This window comes from Canis aureus, chromosome 32, assembly GCF_053574225.1.
Source record: "Canis aureus isolate CA01 chromosome 32, VMU_Caureus_v.1.0, whole genome shotgun sequence".
NCBI lineage: Eukaryota > Metazoa > Chordata > Mammalia > Carnivora > Canidae > Canis > Canis aureus.
In genome coordinates, this window is record NC_135642.1 from 6,487,718 (window position 1) to 6,500,051 (window position 12,334).

General features: G+C 44.4%; 3 protein-coding genes across 39 annotated transcripts in view; 2 read left to right on the forward strand and 1 right to left on the reverse strand.

Moving 5' to 3' along the window:
* LOC144302924 (transmembrane and coiled-coil domain-containing protein 5B-like) overlaps window positions 1-1,131 on the forward strand; it is a 33,557-nt gene extending 32,426 nt beyond the window's left edge. The window contains exon 12 of the mRNA XM_077880443.1: window positions 919-1,131. Within this exon, the coding sequence (XP_077736569.1) occupies window positions 919-1,093 (175 nt within the window). The 3' untranslated portion in view covers window positions 1,094-1,131. The remainder of the gene's footprint in view (window positions 1-918) is intronic.
* Window positions 1-8,516, reverse strand: part of LOC144302929 (uncharacterized) — a 107,445-nt gene extending 98,929 nt beyond the window's left edge. The window contains exons 1-2 of one of the 5 annotated variants that reach the window (XM_077880453.1): window positions 8,117-8,516; window positions 7,914-8,012 (exon numbers count right to left, since the gene is read on the reverse strand). In XM_077880453.1, the coding sequence (XP_077736579.1) occupies window positions 7,914-8,003 (90 nt within the window). In that variant the 5' untranslated portion in view covers window positions 8,004-8,012; window positions 8,117-8,516. Of the gene's footprint in view, window positions 1-7,913 lie in introns of all 5 variants that reach the window. The other 4 variants (XM_077880454.1, XM_077880452.1, XM_077880455.1 and 1 more) reach the window with 4 other exon arrangements.
* Window positions 8,517-8,727: 211 nt separating this feature from the next.
* FMN1 (formin 1) overlaps window positions 8,728-12,334 on the forward strand; it is a 438,849-nt gene continuing 435,242 nt past the window's right edge. For all 33 annotated transcript variants that reach the window (XR_013369929.1, XR_013369923.1, XR_013369924.1 and 30 more), the window contains exons 1-2: window positions 8,728-8,859; window positions 9,347-9,469. The gene's annotated coding sequence lies outside the window, so the exon portion shown is untranslated. The remainder of the gene's footprint in view (window positions 8,860-9,346; window positions 9,470-12,334) is intronic.

A 12,334-nucleotide genomic window follows, 5' to 3' on the forward strand; every position in this document is an offset into this window, starting at 1 on the left:
GGCACAATATTTTTCATGTACATATAATTATAGGAGATTTATAGATCTGCTGAAGAAAAACCTTAAAAACCTCATGTAAAAATTACCCCAGATAAGGAATTTGGGAAGAATGCTTTTAGAGAGCGAATCATTCCATGATCAGTCCACTGACACACACATATTTACAACAGGGGTTGCAACTCAAATGTCTGTGAGAGTCAGGCAGGAAACCTAAATGAGTGACTCAAGGATCACATAGGGCAATACAACAGGAGACAATAAGGATGTGGAGACCTAGTGGTCTCATACTCCTTCAAAGGCCCCTGCTATCTAGCCCCAACCACTTGTTGGCATGTACATTCACTATTGCCAGAATTCAGATTTCTAGAGAGACAAAAATCTGGATTTTATTGCATTTCTGGATTTTCAGCAGACTAGATTTCCCTCGACAACATTTTATAAAAATTTTTAAATGTATAGAAAAGAAAGAATTATACAACAAATACTCATATACTCACCAGCCAGTTTCCACAGGAAACATTTAGCTTATTTGCTTTATCACATATTTATCCATCTATCTGTCCCTCTGCCATCCACCAGTCCATCTTAATTTCTATGCATTTCAGTGTGAGTTGCAGACATCAGTGTACTTCTTGCCTCTAAGACACTGGCTGTTCGTTTTTGTCTCTAGTTTGATCAACATTTGTCCATTTACTTGTGTGTATGCATGCATGCACACACCCATGTGTGTTTTTCAAATGAAGCTTCTATGTCTGAGCTTTTATGTTCAGGGGTATGGAGTGGTGACAAGTAATGCTGCCTCACTGCTACGGGTAGGGCCAATGCTTGATAGTGCTACATGGAAACTGTCATGGGGTGTGTGTGAAGGTGGTGAGGGGTGATTTGGGAGTTTAGAGTCCTTTTTTTTTTTTTATCCAGATCCAGATCCGGGAGTTACTCTTTCTGCCTAAAGTTGCAGAATAAGAACTACCACCAACCCTCCCATGACCACAAAAGAAGATGCAGAAGGTTGTATGAGAAGAAGGCAATGCAAACTAACTCAGCAATCACTGACCAGATGACATGTGTAGCTTATGGAGACAGAGACAGATAGATGGCATTCTGAAGGACCATACGGTCTAGCTGTTACTATGGTAATTAGTGGCAAATATTTTGCTGATTCTATTGGAGAGAAGAAGCAAAGTCTTCACTTAAATAGCCAAAGACATTCAATAAAAGTCAATGTGTACAGTATAATCACATACTGATGGTATGTATTTTCATGCATTGTGCCCAACAGAGAGCTAAGTGCTTTGCCACATTTAAATTTTTAAAAGCCAGAAAAAAATCAAACTCAGAAGTGGGCACAGATGAAGAAACTGAAATTTAGAGAGATTCTGTATCTCAAAAACCACACTGTCAGGAAGTGTCAGAACTAAGTGGTGTGAACCCTGGTCTGTCTTGTTTCGAACATATTCTCCTGACCAAAATAATATTATACTGTGAAATCTCTAAAACATTTCTTTATATATAAAAGAAATATATATATATATTTGACAGAGTGAAAAAGAGGGAGGGAGAGAGAGAGAGAGAGCGAGCGAGCGTACAAGCAGGGGGGTGGCAGGCAGAAGGAGAAGCAGGTCCCCCACAGGGCAGAGAGCCTGACCTGGGGCTCAATCACAAGACCCTGAGACCATGACCTGAGCTGAAGGCAGATGCTGAACTCACTGAGCCACCCAGGTGTCCCTAAAACATTTCAATATTGGAAATGAGAGTCTTGTGAACAGGATATGAATAGGATCAGCTACAAGATTTGTGGGACCCAGTGCAAAATGAGAATCAAGTTCTTGTTTAAAAGTTACTAAGAGGGACGCCTGGATGGCTCAGTGGTTGAGTGTCTGCCTTTGGCTCAGGACATGATCCAGGGGTCCTGGGATCGAGTCCTACATCAGGCTCCCTGCAGGGAGCCTGCTTCTCCCTCTGCCTGTGTTTCTGCCTCTATCTTTGTGTATCTCATGAATAAATAAATAAAAGCTTTAAAAAATAATAAAAAAATAAAAGTTACTAAGAATTTCAAGACAGTGACAGGAGAACATTAAACAAAATGTGGGATCTTCTACCCTTAGGGCCTGAAGTAACTGCCCAGGTTCCACACCCACGAAGCTGGACTTGGATATGCCATTAAATATAGAACTGAGACCCATAGGAGCTCATTTAGGGGACAAGGGCCAGACAAAACAAGAGGAATCCAGCATCGCCCAGAAGAGAGATTGTATTTTAGCTGCCCCAGCCTCTTTGGTTTGCTGGAACTGGAAATTTACTAGGCAACACACGTTATTGTATTTGTAGTTTACAGCACAATTATATCTTAAAAGGTATGTAGAATTCAAGGAGTGGTGTGCTTTCGATCTTTCTTGATTCATTGGTTTCACAAAGTTCGCACGTGAAACTATTCTGGTGTTGTTGCATTGAGCTCCCTGCACTCTGCCTTTACTGTTACTGTCAAGATCCTGGTGTATCAGTGGGTGGAAATGGGTAGACTTCTCTGCCCCATTCCCACCCCTTCTCAGGCCTCCCCGGAGACGCAAATTTCAATCTCAAGGGATGCGGTCTATGCCACATGTGACTTATGCACATGCTCTTGCAGCCCTCACACACCCTGTCATCGTCCTGATATTCTGAGGTCAAGACCTGTTTGTGCAGGAGGGCTTGAGGACAAAAGGGAGGCCAGTGAGTTTTTGTAGATGATGCATGCAAATGAACACAGCCCTCCCGAGGCTGCATGGTAAAGTTGTCCAACCTGGGTTCAGATGTTCCTCTCTGCTGCCCCACTCTCCCACTGGTCATCCCTTTCGTCTTGGCATGAAGCCTCCTTGTGAGGTGCTTGCTTTGGATCCCACTATTCCTTCCTGCCTTCAAACTGGCTCATTTCCCATCAAGCCCAGACCTGACTCTTTTTCTCTCTTTTCAACAAGTCTTGGTTGACTTCTATCTGTCCCTTGGGGCTGTTCTATGTGATTGGCCAGGAGGAAATTCATCTCATGCATTAATTTAAACCAAGACCAATGGCTCACACAAATTTGAGGGATTGCTGTCACATTTTAATGCCATAGCTGGAGGATGAGGAACAAGGGAATAGTCGGTACCTGGGGTGACATTAACAGTATTGTACTTATTTCATCAAGAAGACAGTCCTGCTTTCTGTGAAGCAAGTGAAAAATACGTGTTTGCTGTTAAATGAAAACTTAAAAAGTATACTTTTTGGGATCCCTGGGTGGCGCAGCGGTTTGGCGCCTGCCTTTGGCCCAGGGCGCGATCCTGGAGACCCGGGATCGAATCCCACATCGGGCTCCCGGTGCATGGAGCCTGCTTCTCCCTCTGCCTGTGTCTCTGCCTCTCTCTCTCTGACTATCATAAATAAATAAAAATTTAAAAAATATATATATATATACTTTTTTTGCTAATCAAACGCTGAAGTTTAAAAAAAAATAATGAATGTGGTTGAATATGAAGTGACATTGACATTTAGTGCAATCGTACAAAACGGTGCATACTTTCTGGAGGGAAATGTGGCGGTTTGATGGTAATGACTATTAATCTATGCGCTTACACATGTGTGTACACACACAACTCACGTATACACATGTTGCACATATATATACACATCTATGCACACGTATACGTAAATGAAATATTCGTGTGGCGGTCACCAATGCTCTGTGCAATCTGGCCCTCCTGCCTGCCTCTGCAGTCTCCTGTTCCACACTCTCCTTCCAGCTCTGAGTCCAGTCATGCTGATTCCTCCTGTTTCTTCACTGTACCCCATGTTACCAACTGTCAGGGAACTCATGCAATGTCATTTTTTCTGACTCATTAATTTGGTCTTTCTTCATCCCTCTTCTGATTACTCAATTCCTGCTCATCTCTCAGCTCTCAGTTTAAGGGTCACTTCCTCAGGAAGTCTTCTTGGACCATTACTCCTCTGCGCCCAGCCCCTCAGTCTGGACAGGTTCCCTTATACTCTGTTTTCCTTTCCACGTAGCAGTCAGCCTCATAAATCATGATATTCTCCTCTGTGCAATTATTTTATTCATCTGTCTCCCTTTGTGCACTATAAGCTCCAAGAGGGCAGGTTTGTGTTCTCTTTTCCATCTCCACTGCCTAAGAAGAAGTCTGGTGTTTAGAAGAGGCTCAAGAAATACTTGCTGATTAAATAAATGAATGGTGAGATTATAGTCGATTTTCATTTTCTCCTCCGTGCTTGTCTTTTTCATTTTACAATGATCATGTGATGCCCTTATAATAAAATCATAAAAAAGAAAAAAAGCTTTTCCTTTCCTTTGAGGCACTGCTTCTTCTGACTGCTGCCTTCCAAGGCCAGCTTATGCCTTGGGGCATCATTAGGCTGCATTGTCTGAAACTGCCTCAGGGTAACTCTTCCCTACAGATCACCTTTAGGTTATTGGCCACAAAGCAGGTGTTGGACTCCTGCTAATCATCTCCTTCCTGCCCTCAGGGGCTATAGCCTGGTGGCCTTCATGACTCAGAAAAAGGACCCTTTTGACAAAGTTTCAGACGGAGCCTGCTTTGCCTGCTAATCACAAGACAGTGGGATTTTTCTGAGTGCGAATTCTGCTGTAGCGTCTGAGTTGCTATCTCTTGGCGTGAAACCCTCACACATCACTGCTCCATTCCTCTACATTCACAAGTACTGTAGTCATTGTGACTTTGCCTGTTGAGTCAAACCTAAGCCTCTTCAGGGAATTAATGAATGATTGAAAGGTTTCAGCATGAGACTCCAGTACTTGTTTTCTTCCTATAAACTAACAATATAAGTGCAGGTATGGTTGTAGCTAAGAGAGAGTAATTCCTCCATATGGCGCTTCGGGTGGCATTTAAGATATTTTTAATACTTCTGTAGGCAAGTTAAAAAAAATCTTGTCAGTCTGCAAACATTTTACCAGCCTCCACAACGTTCACCTACACATAGCAATGTTACAAGGAAAATCTGTCATTTCAAAACCTTCTTGGAGTGAGTTGGAGAATAAATAAGGACGTGCATCAGAAGAGCCTGAGCCCTCTCAATCTGAAGAAGTGTCACTCTGGTGGCTTGAATATTTTCTACTGTTATTTAATTTCTGAATGCTCCACTGCCTGATTTATCTTTTCTCAGGCTGTAAGCCCACATAAGTGACAAAGTCACAGCACAAAGCCTCGTTTTTCTGTGTCTCAGATCCCTGGATATGCTGCAGAGATCAGAATTTCACCATTAAGTATTTTCAAGAAATTTGTGGGTGAAATTTGAGCTATTAATTGATAGACTAGAATCTATATTAGGACAAATGTGGCAGCAGGCAAGTTGCATTTATCTGGCATTGAGATGAAAAGCTGATTACACAGCTGAGGGCAAATGAGGTGGAAACATCTTGGAGATTAGGTTTGCTCCCAGTGTCCTACATTTCAGAGGGATGTGATCATTGGTTTCATGTTGAATTGCCTCCTATGAACAGTGTTTCTCTCCCATAGATTGGCTGTTTTGGGGTTGAAATAAATATAACATCTACCCTGGAGAAATGCTGTGTGTATACATTTAGCTCAGTAGGAAGAAAGAACATTAATAGTAGTGGCCCTGTGGCAGGCGTTCTGGGACAGCATTGTCATCCTGTGCCCGTGACAGATAACACAGTTGGGCTGGGGACAACGTAATTAGTTAGTGTGATGAAATGTTGGGCCCTTTCTAGAATTATTTTTTATGTTGTCACATCCTGGCAGGGTATTGTCCATCTCTGTAGGAGAGCAAAGTCCATTCTCTGGGGAATGCTCACTCCCAGAATTTACTTTGAGGCTCCAGTCCCCATTTTAACTCCAACCGATGTCTCCCTGACATCCACACATGGGTTCTACAGAATGCTGTTTCCTGGCATCAGCTCTTGGGTAAAAGAAATTCCTCACTTCTGACTGGTCATATAATGGGAAGGTGGGACTCTGCTGCCACAGACGATGCCACCTGCCACATCCTATTTCTTTTTCCTGCCTGGATTGGAGTCCTTCCAAATGGAACTACCAAATGTTTCTGTTTTTTTTTTTCTTCTTCTTCTTCTTCTGTGCCTGGTTTCTCTGCTTCACTTAAAATACATCTTCTGATTTTCTAGGTCACACGTTGAAATTACCCACCTCAGGGAAGGACAGAGATTCAATTAACCAAAGCAAATCACTTACATATATGCAAGGCAGTGCGAGGGTGAAAAGGTAAACCACAGTCGATGCCAGGAACTGTCTTTTATATTTTCTTGGTTCCATTTAAAAAGTAGGGTACTTTGATAAGCAAATGGACTGAATGCAGTATTTTGAAATTCACAGGCATCGCATTATATATTTTAGAGACGGATGCATTTCTGTTTAGATTACAAGAGATAATAGCTTCTTCCTGTAGGGAAGCAGCCTGGTGTACTGCAAAAACAGGGGCTTCTGAGTTAGAAGGATTTGGGACTAAGATTTTTACCTACCTGTGTAAACTAAGTGAGTTAGTATTCTTTCTAGTCTCAGTTTCCTCATCTGTGAAATGGGGATAATACAGACCATGCTGGGTAGCTGTGAAAACTAGCAATTATGTTTATAACATGATCTCTTCAAGCCTGATCCAAAATTGTATACTCAACTAGCTATGCTTCATCGAGGTCAGGAAATGGATTTTATTGAAATGAACATCCTCAGAGTCTAGTACAGCAACCAGCATATATTAGTCCCTTAGTAAGTATTTATTAAATGCAGAACACATGCAATGCTAAATGCCGATACCATTAACCTGTTAGTGTACACCTTTGTGTTGGTCTGCAACCTTTAGCTTATTTATATTTTGCCTTTATAAACAACCTCTTTGAGAAAATACTTTTCTTCTTCTCCTTCCCCTTTAAACCATCTCCTACATATTCCTCCCTCCCTACCTTGGAATGAGTACATATTTCCAGGTTTGAATAAAGGTCCGTATAGGATTTATCAATCTCTTCAGAGAGCTATTTTGGGTTATTATCCTTTTTTCTTTCTCTAGGACTAAGCTCTTATGGCCAGGATTTTATTTTGTTGGTTTACTTTAAAAGATTCCTATACCAATTAAAAACTAGTCAGACTCATGTCCTGGAAAAATTTATTTACTTCCATCAATATCAAATCACAACTCCCCTGAATGAGCAAAACTGACTTGCAGTTGCTCCTAACACATTGCAGAAGCGATGCTTCACTCTTAGAAGTGCTTTTGAAGTCAGTATCCTGGGAAACCAGATCCCTCTAGGATAGTTCCTCAGGTGAAAAACAAAACTTAAAGAGTTGTGTTATTGCTTCTTGTTATTCTTTTAATTGATGATCATGGGCTTTAAACAGAAGTACTGACCGAGTATTGACTCTGCTCTTAATTATGGGACTCTGGGACAACTACTTTGTTTCTCTGCACCTCTATTTTCTAACCAATAAGGTGGAATATACACAAGGTAAATGTGCATATTGAATAACTACATATAAAGTGCCTACCAGTATTTTGGGTAATATTATAAGTAGGGATAAATCAGAGTACCCATAAGCCCATAAGCATAAGTACCCATAAGTACCTAGAAAAAAAAAAACTGAGGGAAAAAATCACGTAAAAATATCTTCCTATTTTTCCCATGGTTATTTATTATTTGAAGCTAGTATCTACTCAGGGTAGATTTCTAAGTAATGAATGGATAAAATTTGCACTTATCAGGGAGCAGATTAAAGGCAATGCCCTTTCTTGTCTGCCTACTTGGAACAGCTGGAAATGCCACTCAAATCACAGACCAAATCACCGTATCATTAAGACCTCAAATCCTCTTATGGAAGGTTTGGAGGCAGTTCATCCCAGTAGACACTTACTTGGGGGCAAAATAGTTTACCTTGGCATAAAGTGTACACTGACTCACCAGCAAAGAAACCGTGGCAACCAGATCTTGAACCATGGTTTCCCAGCAAGCAGGGAGCCACTCCCAGGCGCACCCTCTTGACGTCCACATTCAGTCCTCCTGGTCAAGGTAGGTCATACTTGATTTTTTTGCTCAAACGTTCAGCTCTTAACTACAAGTGGTCAGAGTAATTTATCTGCCAGTGAGTCTGGTTAAAGAGTTACCTGCAGGCAGCGTTGGAACGTGGGGGAGACTAACATAAGGGCTTGGATTTACACGTGGATTCTGTTTCTTAGGTTTTCCTCCTTTGCTCCCTTAAGCACTTGTTACCGCGGTGGTGAGGCTGGGGGTGCGGGGCAGGGGGCGCTGGCCCGACCCCTGGAGCGGCGCAGCCCTGCGGGGTCTCCGAGGCGTGGGAACCTCGGGAGTCGCAGGAACAGACCAGCTCCCTCCCCGCATCGCGTCGAACCAGTCCAGGGCAAGCGCTCAGGGGGGTCTGGGGACCGGTGACCCGAGGGCGCAGAGCCGAGTGGGGGGGTGGGAGGCGCTGTGGTCCCGGCCGCCCGCTCCTGTCGCAGCCTAACGAACGCAGCCTCAGAGCCAGGGCGCAGGCCCGAGTTGCCCACTAACCTCTCCGCGCCCCGGCCGAGCCCCGCGGCTCGGCAGCTGATTGGGCGCCGTCCCTTGCCGTCGGCCCGCTCCCGGCGCCGCTGCACGTTTCCATTGGTCCTCAGCCCTGCCGCTCAGATGAAGGCTCGCCTCCCCCAAACAGCCGCGGGGCCGGCGCGTGCTGGGGGCGGGGCCTGGGGCGGGGCGGGGGCGGGGCCTGGGGCGGGGCGGGGGCGGGGCCGGGGGCGGGGCGGGGCCTCGCTGAAGGCTGGCGCCGCGGCGGATCGGGGCTCTGGCTCTGGACTCCCGCGCAGCATCCTGGCTGCGGCCGCTGCGGCTGGCGGCGGCGCTCGGTCAGGTAAAGAGAGCCTCGTCTGTCCTGCTGGCGCCTGCTGCGCCTCTTCTCCCTCCCGACCGCAGGCTGCCTGCTCCGCCTCTCGGGGCCTCAGGGCTCTCGGAAAGAGGCATCGAACCTGTTTCGCCCCGTTACCTTGCCTTCTTCCCCTTTGGCTTCTGTTCCTCAAGCCCCCCGAACCCAGCGGTTCCGAAGTGCGTTACTGGGGCTTCCCGGGTCGCCCTAACGCTCCTCACTACAGAACTGTCGTTAAGTCGCAGGTCCCCGTGCCCATGACTTGCCAGTGCAGTCTCCTTCCCAGCTTGGCACAGCAAGGGTGGCAAGGCGGGTGGAGAAGGGAGGGATGCAGCGCTTCATGTCGAAGCTAGACGTGTCTCGTTCACAGGGGGGATACCTTAGTGTGGCTGTTTTGGGAACGGAGGCTGCTTCATGATGGTGATTGGCAATGACTAGAAGGATCTCTGTTGCTGCTTTGTGCTTATATTTATAGGTGACATTCCCCATCACCGCTTCCTTCTTTCATCAACATCTTCATCACGACCATCACCATCACCATTTCTCTTCCTCCATCAGAGCTCTTCAAGTTCTGCAAAGGCAGACTCTATTCAGGCATGTAAGTGCTAACTCCCCCAAATAACAAGCAGTGCCTTTGCCCCCCACCCCCACCCCCAGTGCCAGACAGAGCCAAGTCCTCATTTAACTCATGGCCAAGTAGCTGGGAGTGGGGTGTGAGTGGGGAGAGTTTCCTTATCCCTCTTTGCAGTTGAGATTGCCACAGAAAACCCCTTACTTTAATCATCCACACTGCTGTTGGCTGACTGGGAGAGTTTGACATTGATGGTCACATACACTCTGATGAGCTGAATGCAGTGTCCAGGACCTGTGATCCAGGACTGTGCAGTATGGGTGCTACAGTGACGGAGTAGGGAATGTCCAGACCAGGTGAATCAGTTTAGCATCCGACTTTCTTCCACAGTGGCTTCCATCGTGTGCCATGCCACGCTGGGGGCATCTAAGTTCCTGGGAGGGAGAAGTATGCTGTATTGTCTATGGCAGGTAGCATTTTATGAGCACTGGATTGGGATTCAGCAGCCATTGCTTAGCCGTTCCTAGGGCTTACTACAAGATCCCTTGAATTTCAGATTCATTAACCCTTTTTCAAGAGGGGAAAACAGTACAACTGAGTGTTGCATACTACATGTCATTGTGGAAGATACTGCTTTAAAAGTGTTTCGAGGTTTCAGGTCTTGGCCAGACCTATAAAACCATTAGTCTCCTTTTTCTCAACTGTGGTTATAGCCCAGTAGTAGGACCAGTGAATTCAGTGCTTTTAGATATACTGCAGGGACTAAGGAGCGGTGGCCTCACTGGAGGGAAACAATGGGTAAAAGTTGGGAGACAGTATATCCTAGTGGTTAAACCCATAAACCTGTCACATGAATTCAAATCCTGGATGAACCACTTACTAGCTGAGTGATTATGGCAAGTCATTTACTCTCTTGAACTTTAGTTTCTTATTTGTAAAATGGGGATAATATTACCTGTCTCATGGGGGGAAGTTGTAAAGATTAAAGAGATAATATAGTTAAATGCTCAGTAGTTCCTGGTACAAGTAAGTGGGGCCCTTGATAACTTGCCAACCAGGATAATAAAGGCTAAATGTGCATTCTGCCCTCCCATTGTCTTTCTCATCCCTCCTAGGTCTTAACACTGAAGCTAATGGGGGATGGGAGTCTTCGGGTTCCTCATAGGACTCCATCTTGGAGGGGGGAATGAATGAAGCCATTCGTGTTTGGAGAGACATTTCTCTCACCTGGTGGCACAAATGCTTAGCAAGCTCTTTTAAGATGCATTAAAAATGCAGCTTCAGAGGTTTCCAAGTCTCTGGGCCTGTGCTGGGCTGCTCCTTTCTCCTTGGCTGTTCAGTGCTCTGACTTGGTAAATTGTGCTTTTTACAGAATCACTAGTGAATGCACTGGCTTCTGCCCAGGAGAAGTAAAACTGCCTTTTTTCAAATATCCCTGAGAATTGAAGAAAATCTAACTTTCCAGCATGGAAGAACTTGTGTTTTACAATATTTTTCTTCTCTAAGAATAATATATTTCTTTTTGCCAGTGTGGAAAACAGCAAGCATTATTTATGTGATTCAATTTTCTCATTTAGAAAGAGAGGTCACCAGTCTTATCAGCTATTTGGGGGTACTTTGAAATTTAGAGGATACTGTCAATTGTATCGGTGAGGACCCTTTTCGTCATAAGGGATGCAAAATGGTCATACGCAAAAATAAGCATTTTTGACTAATATGACCAGGCCACGACCACACTGTAATTCCTTTACGAGGAAGCTGGCCCTGAGATTGAGAAGCTTTTCTGGTTTGCCAGCTTGATCTCAGTCTCTTTGTCTCCATCTCTTTCATTTCTGTCTTTTATAGCTTCTCTTTCTCTTTCTTAGCTGCCTTATTTTCCATCACAGACCTTGTCCTCTCACTGTCTTCTTAGACTCTCGATTCGCATCCATCTAGCTCCGTAAGCCAAGGGAGGCTTCTGTCTCCTGTAGCTCCACAGTGAATCCCAGGGAAAAACTGCGATTGATCAGTACTTGGTCACAGGCTAACCCCTGCCTTGAATCACTGTATAGGCAAAGGGAATGGGTTCTGTGAGTCCTATTATTGTCTGGGTGTGGATCTCATTTCTGGTCTTCTTCTGTCTCTCCACATAAAATTGGTGGAGTCATCCCCAAAGGAAGAGGAAGGGGAGCAGCCTGGAGCTTAATGTGATAATGAGGATTCAGAAATCTTTCTCTCCTACCTTATATATGGTGACTCCAAGTTGAGTTTTAGGTTAAAGCTTTGGGCTCAGAGCATGTGATCCTAGGCATTAGTGTGTTCTAGATGATTTTACCTTTAATGTTTTCTTTAATGAAAACTTCACTTGTGTAATTGTGAAAACTCACCAGAGATAATAATATACAGTGATTCCAGTCTTGGTAAATCATGTTTGGGGGTTACTCATACTCTCTTGCTGGGACTTTGTTTTAACAAGAGCCATTATTTTTAGAGGCACAGAGTCTCTGTGTTAAAAAATCAGCTTTATTCTCAGCAGGTCCTAGCCTGTGTGTTGACAGAGTTACAGCCATTAATCTGATTTGCTTGATCTTGTAGAGATGCTAAACCATGGGAACTATATCCTCATGGAGTAAATATGAACTTGCACCAACAGGCTGCCCTTGTGAGGGAATTTAAACATCCCTGTGTTTAGCATCTGAGCAGAAATGCTGACAAAGCAGTCACCTGTGTGCCCTGTAACATAATAATTACTAAAGTGGGAAGGCTATGAACCTCTGAACCTCTTTACCTTGTCAACATATAAAAGCAAAGCTCTAGAAAATGGACCATTCACTCCCACTTATGTTTTTCGAGTTCTCTGGCTACATAAAACATGCTCCTGAATAATGTGTATTCCTATATTTCTTTAGGCTT